This window comes from Lingula anatina, chromosome 2, assembly GCF_051362555.1.
Source record: "Lingula anatina isolate TDL-2025a chromosome 2, LinAna3.0, whole genome shotgun sequence".
Lineage (NCBI taxonomy): Eukaryota > Metazoa > Brachiopoda > Lingulata > Lingulida > Lingulidae > Lingula > Lingula anatina.
In genome coordinates this window covers 34,577,013-34,599,203 of record NC_141768.1, presented here as the reverse complement: position 1 = coordinate 34,599,203, position 22,191 = coordinate 34,577,013, and the positions used below count along the sequence as shown (strand labels likewise).

At 41.8% G+C, this 22,191-nt stretch overlaps 2 protein-coding genes across 3 annotated transcripts; one reads left to right on the top strand and one right to left on the bottom strand.

Annotated features, from left to right (window-relative positions):
• The first annotated feature begins 107 nt into the window (after positions 1-107).
• LOC106178221 (uncharacterized) lies at positions 108-16,686 on the top strand. The gene is made up of 22 exons (XM_087003538.1): positions 108-217; positions 1,447-1,528; positions 1,726-2,012; positions 2,386-2,584; positions 2,794-2,865; positions 3,093-4,432; positions 4,645-5,020; positions 5,205-5,600; positions 6,002-6,288; positions 6,656-6,854; positions 7,064-7,240; positions 7,447-8,885; positions 9,067-9,442; positions 9,594-10,043; positions 10,496-11,035; positions 11,176-11,841; positions 12,688-13,971; positions 14,130-14,252; positions 14,433-14,540; positions 14,766-14,888; positions 15,332-15,460; positions 15,896-16,686. Exons 2-22 carry the CDS (start codon positions 1,465-1,467, stop codon positions 16,339-16,341), a joined length of 9,081 nt encoding a protein of 3,026 aa, XP_086859664.1. The 5' UTR covers positions 108-217; positions 1,447-1,464; the 3' UTR covers positions 16,342-16,686.
• On the bottom strand, positions 16,655-22,190 carry LOC106178231 (photoreceptor outer segment membrane glycoprotein 2-like). 2 transcript variants are annotated; one of them, XM_087003543.1, is made up of 5 exons: positions 22,039-22,190; positions 19,272-20,953; positions 18,895-19,153; positions 18,365-18,488; positions 16,655-16,987 (listed from the first exon to the last, which is right to left on the bottom strand). In XM_087003543.1, the coding sequence occupies exons 2-5, from the start codon at positions 19,835-19,837 to the stop codon at positions 16,812-16,814; spliced, it is 1,125 nt and encodes a 374-aa protein (XP_086859669.1). In that variant the 5' UTR covers positions 19,838-20,953; positions 22,039-22,190; the 3' UTR covers positions 16,655-16,811. The 2 variants fall into 2 exon arrangements, with proteins under 2 accessions (XP_086859669.1, XP_086859668.1); XM_087003542.1 differs by lacking the exon at positions 22,039-22,190 and having other exon boundaries at positions 19,272-21,716.
• Between the last annotated feature and the right edge of the window lies 1 nt (position 22,191).

Below are 22,191 nucleotides of genomic sequence, written 5' to 3'. Positions count from 1 at the left end.
ATTGCGTTGACGTCTTGACCAATTTTCAGTGGTACAAGAAATGGTCTCTCCTCCCTACTCAAACACTTCTCAGGTAAGTCGGTCAGACGTCAAGGGTGAAAAGAACGCCCAAAAGTAGGCTAAAGACAGGCGGCTCGCAAGACCTGACCTGCACAGAGGCTGGGCTCTGAAGAGTCAAGAAGCTGTTGACCACAGTATTACGCCGTCCGGGTTTTAGGTGAGATAAACAAATAAATAGGTATTGGTCAGTAATATATTTTGTGTGTTTTTTTACTTTAAAATGTGGACAGAAGAGGTAATCAAGTAGCCAGCGAGTGTACAGTTATGCGTGTATTGACTGTAATGCCGACCTTGTCCAGCCAGCATATATCACGTTGAATGCAATCGATCACCGCTGATGAATTATTTCTGCAAAAGGTTTTATAAGTTGAAAATGATGCCCAAGTGTAGAAAGGTAATTTATCAGAATTTTATAAGTACTTCACAGGGTTGGGTGGCACAAATGTCGGCTGAGTGGTCTTCTTTTTTAGCAATCCGTAGTTAGTTTGTCATTACGTTTTCTTTTTCACTTAACTTCGTATGTTGAAGGAAATGTCGCCAGTTGCGTTTTTTTGCATGTCCACCACTCTCTCGGTGTCTGTTATCAGGATTATTCTTATGTAAAAATAAAGTATGCAGTTATGATACAAGGCCTTAAAGTAGAGCAACATTCATTTATATGATATAACTGGCTAATTTCAGAAATCAGTAACACAGTGATGAGACCAGCGTAATGAGAGTAATGAAGATGTCGAAAAAATGTCTGACTGCACAAGGAAGTGTAATACAAAAATATAACGTTTGATTACATGTCTTATGCCAAAAGGTTCAAGAGAATGCAGATTCTGGCTGCTCAGAAATGACCATCAAATTTATTTATCTTTAAAAGTAAAATATCTTTTAATTGGAAAAGCTTCCTATTATTGCAGTCCTATATACAAACACTTACCTTAATTCCGGTCGCTTTCAAGGTTTTATTCCATTCTGGTGGAAATGTGCTAGATCAAAACACCCGAATAGAAATTCATTAATCATTTCAAATACAAAGATAAAAACGTGCCAGTTTTGAACGCGCTTTGTTAGAATGGTTCCCCGATTTCCGAACCCTCCACCCCCCTCCTCCCCGGGTAATTACTCCGAAATGCGTGATAAATCATTTTGCTTCACTAAAAAAGGCTGGTGCATTGTCAAGTCAGACGCTCATACTACCCTAATTGGGCGCTTGCTTCTGAAAGTTAGCAATGAAGTCTTTTTTTGCTAAAAGCTGGTTGGAACGCAACTTCGGACTTCTAAGCTTATGATTTTGCATAGGTACTAGTGTCAGGATCCAACGTTTACAATTATAATTGAACTTTTAAACATTAACATTTCCAAAATCGCATTTTGAAATTTTCTCTTTTCCTCCAGGTGGAAACCTCAAGTGCTATGTCGGTAACAACGGCCATTTTAGTGGCATCATTTGCAGTCTTAGTCATTGTGACCAATGCAGGTAAATGTTGCTTTTGAAAGCCCAAATTTTATGTGCGCGCTCTCTCTCTCTCTCTCTCTCTCACGCACACGCAAACAGACACACAGATACACACACAAGTTGCACATTATCGCAGTATTTGAATAATTTCAAGTCATTCTCGTTTATAAACCTTTGTACATGTCTTTTACGATATCCCTCGTCTTTTAATTTTACAGAAGTAAAATACTTCGGCTCTCCATTGGTCATAACGAGGAGGTTGCGAAATAACGTTGGCGCCAACAAGCAGTGGTTGGATCCACTCAATGTCGTCCGACCAGGCGTTCTTCAAAGTTTCAGCGTGGTAACGGCAGATAGTACATATCTGAATGGGACCGGGAGCATTAAAGTAGCATTACAACTCCACAAGGCGGAATCTGACCTCTTAGAAAATGTCCCATATGAAACAGTGTTGATCTACAGCCGTATTGTGGACGTGCCGGCTCAGCGAGCAAAGACATTCAAGGTACACTTTGACACCGTGAGCAGAAACATATCCATTTCAAAGTTTTGTCCACGCTTAAATTGTCTGTTTCCTATTTAATGAAAGTTTACTATTTTATTGCATACATAGCCTCTGGCCTTGTGTATCTTTAAAGTCGATTATACATTCTTTTGTATATCCCACATTTTCTTTTAATATAAAATGAGAAATTTGTCGTTATCTTATGTATTATTAATTTGTTTATCATAAATCGCTTAGTAGTAACGTGACGTTACAAAATTGTTACAAGGAAATATTTATCGTGAAGATGGAAAAAAGTAAAGGTGATAACCTTGTAATTATGCAAATTGTGTAGATACATACAATGAATATTTATTTCTCTGGTAATTTTTAGTTTGACGTCCCAGCTTTCCAAGTAACAGAATCGATGTATCTTGGATTTGCTGTTTCTGGAGACATCATCCCTTTTGCACTTACGTTAAGCGGGACAGCTGCTTTCAAAACGTGGTATGGTTCTGGTTTTCCTTCTGTTGGCAGCTTATGTGAATTCCGCCAACAAACACCCAATGTATTTGCATTCGGTGTTCGTGTAGGTAAGTAACCAAATATACCAATTACCGTTTTACATCTACTGTCACTGAAATCCTTGTCTGCTAAAGTGTAAAGACATGCTCATTTCATAATTAAGTCGAGGAGTTCCACTATCGTGTTATTTTGTCCGTGGTCTATGTATGTTTTGACTCAAGTGTAAGATTGTTCATTCAGTAATTTATAATCAGATTTTGTAATTTTGTACATTCAGATACAAGTGGAACTGTACCAACAGTGCAGACCACTACAACTGTTCAGACTACCGCAGCTACTACAAATTTTGGTGAGTTATTTTAATTTTGGTTTTTGGCAAGATAGTCGATCCTGGCTGCTTAAATTAACAGAGAATGTGGATGCTTATATGCATATATAATGATATCTTATCTTTGTTCTATTTCATTTATATATATATATATATTTTTTTTTTTTGGGGGGGGGGGAGGGGGTATTGCCAAATGTGAAAAATTACTTGACAATCATAAGAAGAATAATGAAATCACATTTTTACAGGCAATTGCGTCAGGGAAGTGATGTCTTCGGGAACAGAATTTTACTTGATGTTCATGGAAAACCGAGTCGAAGCACCATCCATGATGCCCCTAGAGCTCATCATCGCTTCGTTTGAAGGTACATCCAATATAACCATATTCATCAAAGAAATGTATACTTCCGGCTCATCCCATCAATCAAAGATTACGGTAATGCCGAAAGAGGTATTTATATTCGACATTAATGAGTCTATGCGCATGGCAGGCACTGGTCTGGGCCGCCAAGGCCTTCAAATCACTGCAACAGAACCGATCACAGTGTATGGAATTAACAAAGACATGTTTTCCTCGGATGGCTTTCTAGCGTTGCCAGTGGCTGCATTGGGCACTGACTATTATACAGTGACCTATTGGCCGCCTACATATAACACACAGTTTGGAATCGCAGCTACGCGTGGTAACACGAAAGTACGCATCACCCTTCCCTCCAGCAGCTCCAGAAACATAGCTGTTACTTTCGATGGTGTCAGTTATACAAACGGAGATACATTTTTTGTGACAATGGGCGAATTTGACAGTTTGCAGATTCAGGATCAGAATCAGGCTGATCTGACAGGGGCACACATCAAAGCATCCAATCCTGTCTCCGTTTTTAGTGGTAACATCCGCACCAGTGTCGGAGATGGAGTTTCCAGGGATCATTTGGTAGAGCAGCTCCCACCGGTCAACTCATGGGGCAAGCAATTCATAGTTATCCCTGTTCCAGGTCGAACAAGAGGCGATATTATCAAGATAGTTGCTTCCGTGACAAGAACAACTGTAACAATGCACAACAAAGACGGGTCAACTACCCATTTGTTAGCAAAGGCTGGGGATTTTCTAGAACACACCTTGCCAGACTCTCAATACATAACTTTCATTTCTTCTACAGAACCGATATTATTAGTTCAGATAGTGCAAAGTCAGATTTCATCTACAACAGAAGAAGTGGCCGACCCATCTATGATATATGTGCCTGCTTTGAATCAATATTCACGTGAATATCGGTTTGGTCTTCCTGAAGCAGCAGCCCCCAGACGTTACAAACATCATCTTCTCTTGGCCATAAAGAATAATGGATTGGAACAGGGTATTTTACTTAATGGACGACGACTGGCTGACACCAACTTGACAGAAGCACTATCTTGGTCCCCCGTACCCGGACTGGGAGGGCAGTATGTTGTAACACGGATTACTATGATTGGCGAGGAAGCTCAGTATTTGCGTCATGAGAATAGTTCGGTCAAGTTTATGGCTTTGCTGTACGGTACTGGAGATAGAGAGAGCTACGGACTTCCTGTTGGCTTGATATATAATAATTTTGTAAGTAATATGTTATTGTAGGTTAATTAACAACTTAAAAGTACATTTTAGGCAAATTTAGAATGTTGAACAATTAAGTACATTTAAGTACATTTAAGTACAATTAAGTACATTTAGGTTAAAAATAAACAGTTGGCTTTTTATTTAAAATATTGATATTGAAACGAGCATTGTTGTCAGTAAAAATTAAGCCATACCTTTCATTTTTGCAGTATGATTGTCCAACAGGAAGTACGGGAGCTACGGGTCCTACAGGAGAGACAGGACCCACAGGATCTTCGGGGCCAACTGGGGAAACTGGTGGTACAGGCCCCACAGGAGCTACTGGGTCATCTGGATCAACAGGAGCTACAGGTCCCACAGGTTTAACTGGAGAGACGGGTGCCACTGGACCAACTGGAGAATCAGGTGTAACCGGAGACACTGGTTACACGGGAGGGACTGGCCCTACGGGAGCAACTGGACCTACTGGAAATACTGGAGGTACGGGGCCGACTGGCCCAAGTGGATCAACAGGACTGACAGGGGGAACTGGTTCTCCTGGCGACACTGGCTCTACTGGTTCAACAGGAGCAACTGGTTCTACAGGTAATAATTGTCGTATCGCTCTTTTAGTTGTTAGAATAAGATTCATAAAAGAACAATTGATATATTGTTAAATTCAATCCCGATCATTCAATTGAAACATAAATATGAAGTGGACATAAATTTGAAGCTACATGTTAGGTGTTTTTTTAATTAATTGTTATCGTTTCTATTTGGCCGTGAAAAGGTGCCACTTACGCTACAGGGCCTGTAGGAGCTACTGGACAAACAGGAGCTACTGGGGCAACCGGAACCACAGGGGCAACTGGGGGAACTGGTGCTACCGGTCCAACGGGACAAACTGGTGAAAATGATGCTACTGGTGCTACAGGAGCAAAAGGTCCACAAGGTGCAACAGGCAACACGGGTGCCACAGGTGCTACAGGAGCAACAGGGCCGGTTGGTGCAACTGGTAACACAGGTGCTACAGGTGCCACCAGTGCAGCAGGTACAAATGGAACTACAGGAGCAACTGGACCTACTGGTGCTACAGGTGCTACTGGATTTACGGGTGGGACTGGACCAACAAGTGCAACTGAGGGTACAGGACCAACAGGGGAAATTGAAGCCGTGGGACCAACAGGTATCAGCTTTGTCCATACTTTTTGGGCTTCAGAATCCATTGTAGCCAGACGTTTACGTTCTTGTGCGTTAACACAAGTTTGTTCTGCCAGTTCTTATTGATGTCAGTCACTTAATAGCAACCCTAACATCTTTTGTGGTTTTACGTGCGATGCCTATTGGCAAATGATTAATTAAGTTCAGTTCAATTAGATTTCATGACAAATATATTTAACGATTACAAATGTTGCCTTTGAAAGTCCAAATTTTATGTGTTCCCTCTCTCTCTCTCACGCACACACAAACAGACACACACATACACACAAAAGTTGCACATTATCGCAGTATTTGAATAATTTCAAGTCATTCTCGTTTATAAACATCTGTCTTTTACGATATCCCTCGTCTTTTAATTTTTTTCAGAAGTAAACTACTTCGGCTCTCCATTGGTCACAACGAGAAGGTTGCGAAATAATGTTGGCGCCAACAAGCAGTGGTTGGATCCACTCAATGTCGTCCGACCAGGCGTTCTTCAGAGTTTCAGCGTTGTAACGGCAGATAGTACGTATCTGAATGGGACCGGGAGCATTAAAGTGGCATTACAACTCCACAAGGCGGAATCTGACCTCTTAGAAAATGTCCCATATGAAACAGTGTTGATCTACAGCCGTATTGTGGACGTGCCGGCTCAGCGAGCAAAGACATTCAAGGTACACTTTGACACCGTGAGCAGAAACATATCCATTTCAAAGTTTTGTCCACGCTTAAATTGTCTGTTTCCTATTTAATGAAAGTTTACTAATTTATTGCACACATAGTCTTTGGCCTTGTGTACGTTTAAAGTCGATTATACATTCTTTTGTATTTCCCACATTTTCTTTTAATATAAAGTGAGAAGTATGTCGTTATATTATTAATTTTTTACCCTAAATCGTTTAATAGTAACGTCGTGTTAACAAAATTGTTACAAAGAAATATTTATCGTGAAGATGGAAAAAAAGCAAGGGTGATAACCTTGTAATTGTGCAAATTGTGTAGATACAAACAATGAATATTTATTTCTCTGGTAATTTTTAGTTTGACGTCCCAGCTTTCCAAGTAACAGAATCGATGTATCTTGGATTTGCTGTTTCTGGAGACATCATCCCTTTTGCACTTACGTTAAGCGGGACAACTGCTTTCAAAACGTGGTATGGTTCCGGTTTTCCTACTGTTGGCAGCTTATGTGAATTCCGCCAACAAACACCCAATATATTTGCATTCGGTGTTCATGTAGGTAAGTAACCAAATATACCAATTACCGTTTTATATCTACTGTCACTGAAACCCTTGTCTGCTAAGGTGTAAAGACATGCTCATTTCATAATTAAATCGAGGAGTTCCACTATCGTGTTATTTCGTCCATGGTCTACGTATGTTTTGACTCAAGTGTAAGATTGTTCATTCAGTAATTTATTATCAGATTTTGTAATATTGTACATTCAGATACAAGTGTAACTGTACCAACAGTGCAGACCACTACAACTGTTCAGACTACCGCAGCTACTACCGTTACTGCGGTTGGAGAGCGTTCAAGTACCACGGGAGTGACAGTAGAGATCTCAACATATACTACCACCGTCACACGTCAGAGTGATTTTGCCTTAAATGATACAAATTTTGGTGAGTTATTTTAATTTTGGTTTTTGGCAAGATAGGCGATCCTGGCTGCTTAAATTAACAGAGATTGTGGATGCTTATATGCATACATATAATGATATCTTATCTTTGTTCTATTTTATTTCTAAATTATTTGGGGGGGGTGGTATTGCCAAATGTGAAAAATTACTTGATAATTATAAGAAAAAAATGAAATCACATTTTTAAAGGCACTTGCGTCAGGGAAGTGATGTCGTCGGGAACAGAATTTTACTTGATGTTCATGGAAAACCGAGTCGAAGAACCATCCAAAATGCCCCTAGAGCTCATCATCGCTTCGTTTGAAGGTACATCCAATATAACCATATTCATCAAAAAAATGTATACTTCTGGCTCATCCCACCAATCAGTGAATAATGGGATGGAACAGGGTATTTTACGTAAAGGACGACGACTGGCTCACACCAACGTCACAGAAGCACTATCTTGGTCCCCCGTACCCGGGCTAGGAGAGCAGTTAATTGTAATGCCGAAAGGGGTATTTATATTCAACATTGATGTGTCTCTGCGCATGTCAGGCACTGGTATGGGCCGTCAAGGCCTTCAAATCACTGCAACAGAACCGATCACAGTGTATGGAATTAACAAAGACATGTTTTCCTCGGATGGCTTTCTAGCGTTGCCAGTGGCTGCATTGGGCACTGACTATTATACAGTGACCTATTGGCCGCCTACATATAACACACAGTTTGGAATCGCAGCTACGCGTGGTAACACGAAAGTACGCATCACCCTTCCCTCCAGCAGCCCCAGAACAATAGCTGTTACTTTCGATGGTGTCAGTTATACAAACGGAGATACATTTTTTGTGACAATGGGCGAATTTGACAGTTTGCAGATTCAGGATCGGAATCAGGCTGATCTGACAGGGACACACATCAAAGCATCCAATCCTGTCGCCGTTTTTAGTGGTAACATCCGCACCAGTGTCGGAGTTGGAGTTTCCAGGGATCATTTGGTAGAGCAGCTCCCACCGGTCAACTCATGGGGCAAGCAATTCATAGTTATCCCTGTTCCAGGTCGAACAAGAGGCGATGTTATTAAGATGGTTGCTTCCGTGCCAGGAACAACTGTAACAATGCACAACAAAAACGGGTCAACTACCCATTCGTTAGCAAAGGCTGGGGATTTTCTACAACACACCTTGCCAGACTCTCAATACATAACTTTCATTTCTTCTACAGAACCGATATTATTAGTTCAGATAGTGCAAAGTCAGATTTCATCTACAACAGAAGAAGTGGCCGACCCATCTATGATATATGTGCCTGCTTTGAATCAATATTCACGTGAATATCGGTTTGGTCTTCCTGAAGCAGCAGCCTCCAGACATTACGTACATTATCTTCTCTTGGCCATAAAGAATAATGGATTGGAACAGGGTATTTTACTTAATGGACGACGACTGGCCAACTTGACAAAAGCACCATCTTGGTCCCCCGTACCCGGGCTGGGAGGGCAGTATGTTGTAACACGGATTAATATGACTGGCGAGGAACCTCAGTATTTGCGTCATGAGAATAGTTCGGTCAAGTTTATGGCTTTGCTATACGGTACTGGAGATAGAGAGAGCTACGGACTTCCTGTTGGCTTGATATATAATAATTTTGTAAGTAATATGTTATTGTAGGTTAATTAACAACTTAAAAATACATTTAGGCAAATTTAGAATGTTAAACAATTAAGTACATTTAGGTTAAAAGTAAACAGTTGGCTTTTTATTTAAAATATTGAAATTGAAACGAGCATTGTTGTCAGTAAAAATTAAGCCATACCTTTCATTTTTGCAGTATGATTGTCCAACAGGAAGTACGGGAGCTACAGGTCCTACAGGAGAGACTGGACCTACAGGATCTTCGGGGCCAACTGGGGAAACTGGTGCTACAGGCCCCACAGGAGCTACTGGGCCATCTGGATCAACAGGAGCTACAGGTCCCACAGGTTCAACTGGAGAGACGGGTGCCACTGGACCAACTGGAGAATCAGGTGTAACCGGAGACACTGGTTACACGGGAGGAACTGGCCCTACGGGAGCAACTGGACCTACTGGAAATACTGGAGGTACGGGGCCGACTGGCCCAAGTGGATCAACAGGACTGACAGGGGGAACTGGTTCTACTGGCGCCACTGGCTTTACTGGTTCAACAGGAGCAACTGGTTCTACAGGTAATAGTCGTCTTAAAAGAACAATTGATATATTGTTAAATTCAATCCCGGTCATTCAATTGAAACATGAATATGTTGTGGACATAAATTTGAAGCTACATTTTAAGTGTTTTTAGATTAGTTTTTATCGTTTCCATTTGGCCGTGAAAAGGTGCTAATGGCGCTACAGGGCCTGTAGGAGCTACTGGACAAACAGGAGCTACTGGGGCAACCGGAACCACAGGGGCAACTGGGAAAACTGGTGCTACTGGTCCAACGGGACAAACTGGTGTAAGTGGTGCTTCTGGTGCTACAGGAGCAACAGGTCCAGTAGGTGCAACAGGCAACACAGGTGCCACAGGTGCTACAGGAGCAACAGGACCGGTTGGGGCAACTGGTAACACAGGTGCTACAGGTGCAACAGGGGACACTGGATCGACAGGGGCAACAGGTCCTGTTGGTTCAACTGGTGAAACGGGTGCAGCAGGTACAAATGGAACTACAGGAGCAACTGGACCTACTGGTGCTACAGGTGCTACTGGATTTACGGGTGGGACTGGACCAACAGGTGCAACTGGGGCTACAGGACCAACAGGGGGAACTGGAGCCGTGGGACCAACAGGTATCAGCTTTCTCCATACCTTTTGGGCTTTAGAATCCATTGTAGCCAGGCGTACGTTTACGTTTTTGTGCGTTAGCACAAGTTCATTTTGCCAGTTCCTGTTGATGTCAGTCTTTCAATACCAACCCCCCCCCCAGATCTTTTGTGGTTTTCCGTGCGATGCCTATTGGCAAATGATTGATTAAATTCCATTCAATTAGATTTTATGACAAATATATTTAAATAACTATTTCAGGCATTTCGTTACAACGATATATTTATATTCAGAGGGTAACTATTGATTTTTTAATACGAGTCATTGACCTTTTCATAACTTAACGCCTATTTAGCATTGATGATTTAAACAATACGGTAAACGCAGAAAGTACATTTTATATTTGACCGTTAAGGCTTTTATTCTCTAACCTATGTAAATGTTTATTTAAACCCCATTATGCATTACTCTATCACAGGAGCAACAGGTCCAACGGGAAGCACAGGCGCCACTGGATTATCAGGAGCAACGGGAACAACTGGTGCAACGGGTCCTGTTGGGTCTACAGGTTCTGTTGGCCCAACTGGCGCCACAGGTCAAACTGGTGCAAATGGAACTACCGGCGCCACAGGCCCAACAGGAGCAACTGGTGCAACAGGAGCTATAGGAGAAACGGGGGCAACTGGAGCTACAGGTGCAACTGGTCCTGTAGGTCCAACTGGTTTTACAGGGCCTAATGGGACAACTGGTGCAACGGGAGCCACAGGTGCTACTGGTCCTACAGGAAACACTGGAAATGATGGTGCCACTGGTGCTACGGGATCAACTGGTTCTACTGGGTCTACTGGAACAACTGGCGCAACTGGTGGAACAGGCGCTACTGGGCCTACAGGATCTACTGGAACTACAGGATCAACTGGTCCTACAGGTGCCACCGGACCTACAGGTGCAACTGGATCGACCGGAGCAACTGGGTCTACTGGTTCAACAGGCAATACTGGTCCAACAGGAGCTACTGGTAATTGATTATTATTTGATCCAAAAGTACTGGTTGTAGGAAAGCTGTGGGTTAAGTTGATATAACTGATGAAATAATTTTAAATGATAGTCTAGCAATTTAAATTGTGAGTTATGTACAGAATTATGAGTTCTTAACAGGTGCGACAGGAACTACAGGCCCTACTGGCAGCACAGGACCAACAGGTGCTACTGGAGCAACAGGCACTACAGGTCCCACGGGTGCAACTGGTTCAACAGGGTCAACGGGAGCTACGGGTACCACTGGTGCTACTGGATTGGCTGGAGCAAATGGAACAACAGGAGCCACTGGGCCAACAGGTAGTACGGGCAGCACTGGAAATACTGGGCCTACCGGTTCTACTGGACCAACAGGGGCTACAGGACCTCAAGGCCAGACTGGATCAACAGGTACAACTGGGTCCACTGGAGCCACTGGTCCAGTTGGTGAAACGGGTGCAACAGGAGCTACGGGGAAAACTGGAGCAGAAGGACCTACAGGAGCAACTGGGCCAACTGGTGCTACGGGTGCCACTGGAGCAACTGGATCTACAGGAGCTGGTGGCGCAACAGGTGCTAATGGGACAACTGGTGCAACAGGACCCACTGGAGCGAAGGGGTCAACTGGCAGCACAGGAAGCACTGGCGCTACTGGCAGTACAGGTTCAACTGGAACGACAGGAGCAACTGGACCAACTGGACCAACTGGTGCAACTGGACCTGTTGGTCCCACTGGCGAGACTGGTGCATCTGGCATAAATGGAAGTACTGGGGCCACAGGACCTCAGGGGAATACTGGATCAACAGGTATGTAGCATGATGATGATAAACACCAAACCACACCTATAAAACGAAATTTATTTGGGTCCAACGGAACTCCTGGTCTAGTTGGAGAAACGGATATTATTCCAATGTGTCCTTTTCGCTGTTAGATCTTGAAGATGCATATAAAGTCAAATTTTTGCCACAAAATGTGACTAAACGCCACCATATAGTTTCAAATATAGTATAACTTGGAGAAATACTAAAAGACATTGAGCCATTCAGAATGAGAAGAGCCGAGTGCTAGCTGGTCCACGGCCTAAATTAGGTCGAGTGATGACTCGTGGGGAGGCATGTGAGAGTCAGAGAGACCATTCCAGGATTAAGCGGTCTTCCTTTCATGTAGGTCCGCCATATTTAGGCCGTGGACCAGCTAGCACTCGACTCTTCTCATTCTGAATGGCCCCATTGTTACATGTTTTACGAACAATGATATTTTTCGAATATTTTCTGTTTTTTCTGTTCTGTAAATATTCCTAAGTAGTCTCATTGATTAAGTATGCAATTGTACATGCAGATATACATCCATACAATGTAGTGAGAGTGATTATTAAGCAATGCACTGGCAGTACGTCATGTAGCGAACAGACAGACTGGACTGGACAGACATATCAATCGGTCAATATACGACCAAAAAGTAAAAGAAGGTGCAGTTTTAAAGCTATTTTTGGGGTCAGTGAAAAATTAATTTGGTTTTTGACTTGGCAGTTCGACTTTATTTTAGACGTTTAAGAAACTAGTTAAAGGGGTTTATGTGCACTACTGGAAATCCACGCTCGCTTTATAACTTTAAATAGTTTTTATTACCATAACCCAACCATTTATCTTAAGGGAGCACAGGTGCAACAGGGGGGACTGGACCAGCAGGAGCAACAGGTGCAACTGGATCAACTGGTGCAACTGGAAGTACTGGCCCAACTGGCAACACTGGAGCCACAGGTCCTACTGGTACAACAGGTGCTACAGGTCCTACTGGTGCAACAGGTGCCACAGGTCCTATTGGTGGAACAGGTGCCACGGGGGCTACAGGGCAAACAGGAGCTACAGGACCTACAGGGGCAGAAGGCCCAACTGGTGCAACAGGAGGAACAGGGCTCACTGGACCAACTGGTGCTACTGGATCAACAGGATCAGTTGGTGCTACAGGATCTGAAGGACCAAGTGGTGCCACTGGTTCAACAGGTTTAGTGGGAGCAACTGGTTCAAATGGAACGACTGGTCCGACTGGTGCTGCTGGGCCTACGGGATCAACTGGTGCAACAGGCCTTACAGGTCCTACAGGTGCTACAGGTCCAACAGGTGCCACGGGACCAACAGGTCCTACAGGTGCCACAGGAACGACAGGAAACACAGGTGTGACAGGGCCAACAGGATCCACAGGTCCAACTGGGCCCACAGGGCCAACAGGGTCTACTGGTGTAACAGGTTACAATGGTTCAACAGGCGCAACGGGGCCAACAGGAGCAACAGGTTTTACTGGTGCTACAGGGCAAACTGGAGCTACCGGCCCGACTGGAGCTACAGGGCCTACTGGGCCCACAGGAAGCACAGGACCTACTGGAGCGACTGGAAGCACAGGACCTACAGGTCCAACTGGGCTAACTGGTGCAAGTGGGGTCAATGGAACAAAGGGTTCAACTGGAATGACCGGTGCAGAAGGTCCTACGGGTGCAACAGGTCCAACAGGCGAAACCGGGGCAACAGGTGCAACAGGGGCAATTGGTTCCACAGGAGCTACAGGATTTACTGGAAGTACTGGAGTAACTGGAGCAACTGGGTCTACAGGAGCCACTGGACAAACAGGTGCAACAGGGGCTACTGGCGCCACAGGACCAACTGGTTCCACAGGTGCAACAGGATCAACAGGACCTACAGGTGGCACTGGTCCAACTGGTGCCACTGGTCCAACAGGTGTCACTGGAAATGTAGGTGCTACAGGCGCTGTTGGTGCTACGGGTGGGACAGGTTCAACTGGTGTAACTGGATCAACTGGAGCTACAGGCGCCACTGGACCTACAGGGGCAACAGGAGCAACGGGGCCAACTGGTGACGTAGGGCCAACTGGATCTACTGGGGGAACGGGACACACGGGGGAAACAGGTCCACAGTATCTAGGTATGTGCACTGTCTTCAAACACTTATAACGTAATTCAAATTACTCTATTCAAATAATTATATTCAAACTGACTTACTTATTTAATGGTTGAAATGGTGAAAGCCTTGTTTCTTACTTAGTGGTTTGATAATTAAATACTGCTTATATTCTGTTTTAGACGACAACGAGTGCCTAGTATCCAATGGTAATTGTGACCATGACTGTATCAATACTATTGGCGCATATTTTTGTACCTGTCGCCACGGTTTCCAGCTTATCCCATCTAATGAAACTTGTAACGGTGAGTTATTCATCCAATTTTGAAAGCCGAGAATTTTCAATGTAATGTGTGCGCTTGCAGTTAATTACTTAAGTGAATTGAACCATCTTCGACATATATCATATAAAATGGCATTTGACTTTTCTTACACATGGATGATAATTTTTATAGTTGTTTACATTGCTTGTTTTGTATTTGTAGCTCAAGGAGACGAGATGCAATGCATAGAAGTAATTAATGGGTTGCCTATGTGTGTTTGCATCAAAGCCGACGGTACAAGAAAACCTTTGAATGGCACAGCATGTGAAGGTAAGAAATAAAATCTGATTTATTGTTATTTTTAACGTTAAATGCAGTATTCATTCAGAAGCACGTGCAAACGTGTTTACAATTAAGGAATAGAAAACTGTCAGGCGAAAGGTACCTTGAAGATCACTTAGTCTATTTTTTATTTGATCGCCTTTTTTTCTTTTGGTAAACAATCTAGTTTTACCTCAAGTGACTATTTTTAAAGATTAAAAAAAAACTTTACAGACACAAATGAATGCGAAATCGACCACGGAGGATGCCAACATATTTGTAATAACACAGTTGGAGGATTCGAGTGCAAGTGTTTTGAAGGGTACCTAAGAAGTAATGACACAAAAGAATGTATAGGTAAGACTAATTGCTCAGCCATTTCAGGTTTATCTTTAATTCACCCTACACTTGAATATGCGGCTGGAACTGCATGATAATTTCTGTTAATATGTTTGTTTTCGCGCATCTGTTTGTACCTGTAATTTTCAAGGGTAACCAGGTTAACTGTATCTGCTCGTTCCTGACGTCGTCCTTTCTGACCAGGGCGCATCTACTCATTTAACATTAATGAGCGCGAGAAGATAAGCAACAGCTACAGTGCAATTGGCTGTCTACTGGTTGATTGGGCAGCCCTGGGTTAAAGACATGGACTAATTAGTTAAATGCTGACAGATACGGGATGGACCACTCCTAAGAATTTCGGCAACCCTAAAACTATTCTAACTCGTTTGAATAAATCGTTCTCTGAACGAAAACTGCTTTTGTTGAAAATTGTATGCAGTTTTGTGTCCTTGTTCCAGATATAGACGAGTGCTTTTCAACAGAGAATGCCACGCTATGTGGGGATGACAACGTGAAGTGCATCAACACCCCAGGCAGTTATTCTTGTTTTAGGCTGGAAGTGTTCTTCATCCTTAATGCAGGACTAAGTAAGTAAGGCCAGTGGTGGTGCAGTTTTCGCTAATAATAATGCGGTATGGCGCTAACGTGTTAACGATTTTGATTTTGCTATTTTAAATTTCTTAAATTAAATTTTCTATTCGAATATACATTATTTTTTTAAATCTTGTCCTTCTAATCAAATCATTCTATTTCAACTTAATTCACATACTAATTTTATCCTTTGCAAAATAAAAACCTTTCAAATATTTCATTATTTTATTGTATACAATTTGACAAATTTGATTGACAGTCTCGCAACTTATTTATTTATTTATTTGTTTATTTATATGGTACTATTTATTCTTCTCATTTAACCCGTATGCTTTGGAAAAAAACGGATGGTTGAAATGCTAACCTGAAATGTGTGGTGTTTTGTTTCATAATTATAATTTTTTTTTTTTTTTTTTTTTTGCCTTATTCAGATGAAATGGAAACCGGCTTGGGAAATGCTGCGGCCTCCCTGAACAAGACTAGGGTTCACGTTGATAACATACGCAATAATGTCACTGCGTTGACAGGGTGGATAGCAGGAATCTCTTGCTTACTCTTCGTAGCTATCGCCGGCGGGTTCGGCGTCTGGCGCTGGTACAATTTCAGCTATAAAAGGAGGAAAAACAAAAATGGCGCCAAATCATTAGTGGGTCTGTCTTCATTCACAAGCGGTATGGAAACCTACTTGCCTGATGATATGGGCTTAATGTCGAAACTTGGCAGCGATTTCAAAGTTCCCGGAGCTAAACTTTACCCTCCACCGCATTCGCTTACAAGCAGCCCGTATCAGTTGAATTGCCCTGGGGAAGCCAGCAGCTTCCCAACTTCCATGGAGAATATAGACTTAGAGAAGGGGTGTACCAGGCAGACACGCTAAAGCGTATAACAACCATTCCTATCTTGCCTGATAGAAACTTTTAAAAAACAGTAAGCTTAGGCTGGTATGTTTGTGCATGTGGGGAAGAAGTGTTGAAACATTTTACGCTAACGTAAAGGGCTAAGACATGTGAAATGCACTTTTAAAAGAAAACCATCCAATCTTATTGGTATTCAAAGGTTAGCATGTAGACACCCGTTTATTCACCACCGGGCTTTGTGCATATTTAATCTCGAGCAATTTTTTTTATTGTTATTTTTTGCCGTGAAAGACATTTTTGTATATGACGTGTAAATAAGATTATTTGATGCAGACATTAAATGATTGCATCATTTTGTTAGAAAATGTGTTTATTATTCACTGAATATAGTATAAATCACAGTTCTGTAAGTGGTAAAGTTACTATAATCTTTTTACCGTCTATGAAAAACTTATCGTCACTTTGACAAATCGGTAACCGCGGTGTATGCCTAGGCTTTATAATCTTCGTCACTCAATACGATGACTTCGTCGTGTGGAATATTTTCGTAAATTGGCTCTTCAAATTCCTCGACATCCTCTATAATTTCTACGTGCTCTGTTACTTCCTCTTCATCGATATCTAGTTTTTCTTCCTCCATTAACATCGCGCCATCGTCCTTTTCATCTGTAAAAGAAAAACAGTTTATACTGTTAGTGCAAGAATGATGCTTTTATTGACATTTTGTCAGAGAGATGTAATCTTTTCCCTTGTTGTAACAGTCTACTCAGTTCTGATTAACCATGTTATTGCATATTAGAGCCAAGGTTACATTCGTCAGGCGATGTCTGTTCAGTGCACGTGTACTGCCTGTATGTTATTTTTCGCCCGGCATCCCTGCGGAAGCAGGCGGTTGTCGTACGATATCATACGAATTCACTACCCGTTGCATCTGTCATGCTGAAATTTTTGACAAAATGTTCAATTCGAAAGCCTGTTGGCTGTAGCAATACAGTAGATGAAATTACAAGATTCCCATTCGGTGTACTTGCGGTGATCGTTCAGCAACTTAATATTACCTTGCGACATGGGCCTGTGGAGATTATTAAGGGGACACTTTTTAAGAGAGAAAGATGTTTGAAACGGAGTTTATTTCATTTGCATGAGTTTCCATTGGGGGTTGTAAGCACAGTTCACGGGAAATAAAATCACAAACTCACAAATCACAGTCAATAGAAGCCATATCTCCTTAAAAATGCGAAATGAAAATCACCAATCACCGAGTGCAGTGACTTCTTTCCCGAAGGACGAAGAATAAATAAAAGAGCTTCACGGATCACGATCAATGATATGAAAGTCTCACGCATCACGGGGAATAAGAAGTGACTTTCACGGCTAAAGCCCCCTTTACACTGGGCGGCGTCCTTTCTGCGTCCCGTAGTAGTGCCCCGTTTGAGAGTAAAAAAATACTTTACTTGCCGAGAACTGGTCGATCATTGAGCTTTCATTATTCAACCAAAGCGATGCTGAGATTATTAACGATTTGTATGATCATTTTCTAACCAACAAACTGATTTTCCCCGCCTGACTTGTGGTCATGTTGATGAGATGTCTCAGCGCCCTCAGAGCGAGCGGAGGGTGTTAGGCTAGGATGCTAGTTTCTTTAATGTTGACGTTTAGTTTTAGGCCCGTAGACAGGAATTTTGAAAGGGGGGGGGGGTCTTTTCCTAAAAAGGTAGACCTTACTTTTTACTTCGTGTATCTAGGTCAAAATTTACCAAGAGCGGATCTGTTCCAGGTAAAAAAAGACAGTTCGTTCGACCCCCCCCCCCCCCCCCCCCAATCGCAAAGTCAACGGGCCTGATTTTTGTCATTTTCCTCTAAAGGTTAATGAAATCAAACGTCGACATTGTCTGAAAATTTTATATTATCCTCTGTAAAGCACGAGCGCAACGTTAGGTCACAAAAACTGCCACCCCGCTTCTTATTGTTTTGTATTTTGTATATATTTCAATGAATTTTAAGAATCTGCACTACAGAAACATTAATATTCGCTACATCTACCTTTGGGTTTTTCGGCTCCAAAGTCTCCTACCAACCACCCGAACGCAGGCGCAGTTGGGTCTCCTTGCTCCGTGGCGTTATGAACCGAAGACTGCAGGTACCGTGAAAGGATTAAGATGACCAACTAAAAGTTATTAAGAAAAGCATCGTAGTTGTTATTTCAAAATTGGTCTAAATAATAACCAAGTTGTTTTTTTCCTTCTAAAATGAGTGTATAAAATCACGCAGACGCCAATTAGTAAACCGTAACTCCTACAATAAACACAACTTTTATGCAAAACCCGAATCGTTAATTTTCAAAAATTTCCTATTTCCAAATATTTTATGAACGCATCCACACACATCACTACAATAATGTGTACACAGCAATCTGACGTGATGGGGATGCAAATTTATGCCGAATGGGTTCGCAGACGCATGTATAATACCAATTTCTCAGTTAAATCAAAATATTTTGGCTCTGAAATTTAAACCCTAAACAATAAACTGTGCAGAACAATTTAAAAAAATTGCTAGATTTAATGTCTAACCTGTAATCCGAACACTCCAAGGGTAATACCACCCCCATTGGTGAGAACTTGATCTCCGAAGAAGCGCATGAGCGCTCTCTTACAGCCGTGTTGGTTCAAAGTGGTTTTTACTCTGTAATCGTAGTTGTAATGTTTGCTGTTGTCATGTACATCATGATGGATACACGGGCGACGAGAGGCGTGGTCACAGCAGCTAAAGGGCACATCATCGTTCGTATAGAAGTCCTGTTTTTTTCGGGGGCCCTTTTTCTTAATTTTCCTGAAATATAACCTTTCATATAAATCACCAAGAAACACAGTTGGCCTTTATGAGCAGTTCTACAACATCTGAATTGAATTATTCTATAAAATTATTATTCAAAAATGGTCTGACCTACCCTTTGACATCTTTGTCTTCAATTTTCAGAAAATTTTCATTAATCCAAGGAATTTGAAACCAGTCGGCGTAATTGGTGTTACCACAGCAGCGATATTCCATTTGCAGTAAGTCCACTTTTGACTTTACTCCAGGATTGCTCCTGTATTTAAACATTGCCAAAAGTATTCCCCTGTGAAAAGATTTGTGCAGTGCCGATATTTCTGTGAAACACATGATGCCAGCAGCAAGAACGCAAACGCAAAGTACTGCTAGGATGACCACATATGGGGTCAAGAATGATTTAAATAGTGCTCTTGTGTCAGCTTTTGAGCTGATGTTACATATCAACCCGCCAATGCCACTGACAATGGCAGACAGCAGTCCAATAGATATCAACATATAAGGCAAACTGTCTCCGTGGTACCCGTCCACCAAATGCATTTTGTCAGCTAGCTTTAGCTTGATATATGCTCCAAGTCCCACAAGCATGAGGCATGGTACAATTGAAATCCAACAAAGAATCGCTAGCGCTAAGCCAAGTTTGGATCTGCCATCTGCAGAGAAATTGATTGCCAGAATTGCCATTGTAAATAGTTATACCATTGATACACTCGCCATCATCAATTATAAAGTTTCAAACGAAATAAAGAAAACACTCTATCTGTCAACAAGACAAACCCGTTGTCATAATAAACTGTGAAACGTAGCATGACGTTTTCTGTTATGACAACTGACAGCAACGACTGTGACGTTACGTTTCACGTCATAAAACGTGCCCCACTCACTGCAAGGATTTGCTTACGTCAAACTGTGCCAAGCAACGAGAGATGGAATCATTATGCAATGAAATCGGGGGAATTACGTCACCTTTTTAGTTTCGTAAGTGCATGGTACATATTTGATGGAAACGTACAAGCTATATGCTATTTACACTGCCAGAAGTTCAAGTTGCGATCAGAACACCGCATATTTTTCTCTGACACACTTTGCTTGTCCTTGGTAGTAGAGCCTGAAGACATGTTTTTGATCCATTTTTTTATAATTTAAAAATGATCTTTTCTCTTTGTGTTCAACGAGCTCTTTCTTTCTCTTGTTTATCGTTTATCACAATTTTTGCATTCCATGATGTATACTCCATCTTTTGCTCTAGACTGTCTCTATGGTGCATTCTAAGTTTTCTGATAGAAAAGTTTGGTTTCGTAACTGCAGAGAATTTTTCTTTTTTTTCCGTATTCTGGGAATTTCCATTAGATTACTAACGAAGAGAACGGTGACACGTTCTTTGTTCCTGTCCTCTTTCCCGTTTTCTTTGTTCTTTCTCTTCTCCAGCTATTTTTGTTTTTCTCTTCTCCAGTTCTCATCATGCCCTCTTCTGTATTCACTGACCAATTACCGTAGCTACTTATTCTCAATGCGTCCGTAGTGATGTCCTTTTTTCCATTTTTTTTTCTAAGTCAGAACAGTTACAATCTTGTCACATCTGTCTCTTAATATTGTGACTACTCCCAACTTTTGGTGTAACGGATGCTTTGAACTAAATGTCAAGCATCGATAGGTATGGGTCTTTTTTCTGTACACTATTGCTGTCATGTTGCCATTCCTCGCAACTGAAGTGCCAATGAAGGAATTGGTTCATTTTTTTCCAGTTTCATATGTGAACTTCGTGTTCCTGCAAAGTCACTCATCTTTCTCTGTTCAAACCTAGGAAATGTATTGAAACACCTAAAATAAAATTACCTGATGTCGGTATTTTTTCTTTGGTCAGACATTTAAACTAAAATATCTAAACAGAAATAGTATAATACACCTAAATCAAAGTGCAGGGAGGGGTCGCGTCTTAATTTGTAGGAGAAATTGACTTCGGCGCATTAAATTCCCGGACGCCTTTAGCATACTACACATATAATAAGACACCTGTGCGTCGTACACCTGCCCAAAACTGATAGGTAGATGTCCTGGTGAAATCTGGCGTAGTAAGTCGAAAATTTGACAACTAAAAAAAAAATTATTACGTACAGGTAACTGTTTGTGATACGGCACGAACAGATCCCCGATAACAAAAAGGGTGGGGGGTCTTTTTATGTCTTTGATTATAAATCACATTTTGCATAACTTTTAACGTAAAGACTGAACGCGCAAACAGTTTTTTTTTTCGATGAGAAGCTAGCTTGTTGAGATAAAAACGCAGAGATTTCAGTTTTCTTCTTGACCTCAGTGACACTCGTTTTGACAACGTGACGCGGCTGTAGATGTACATGTAGAGTAGTAATCATAGGTGTAGCATGATACAAACAAAGGCGCTATTTGCAACCAAAAGCTATTAAAACTATTTGTAAGATGTTGCCTGTCACTTTTACCTTTAAGGGAAAAGTGAAAGGATAGTGGGAAAACTGATAAGGGTGAATTTACAGATGATAAATGTCCAAATGGGTGTTGACAAGGTGTGTGTGGGTGACTTGAGATCGTTCTGTCTAAACGTCATGACACATATTTAACTGTTAGCGATTTAGTAAAATTTTCGAAAATAGCGTAGGAAACTAATGTACCCATTAATAAGGTAATATAGCCTTACATATTTCTGAATGGAGTATCGCGTATTTTACTGACAACTACGCTGTTACCGGTAGGAGATAAAAATTGGATAATCCTTCCTCTGTCTTCCACTGAAAACGGGTGTCTAACTTTCAAGTTCGACTTATCAAACCTGTTATTCGGATGATTGTACACGGAAGTATGTGAGGAGATCGCGGAATATATTATGCTGTCTTGTTCGTATGAAGACCCACCTGCTTCAGGGCACAAGGCAACTTGGACTATTGTTCTCTGTAGTAATTGACGCAGGTAAAGAGGTGCGGATTTTACTGTTAGCCGTCCGAGCTGTCACTCATCGTGGAGCGCAGATGCTGCCAACGAACCCGAGCCGCATACTTAAAAAAAGA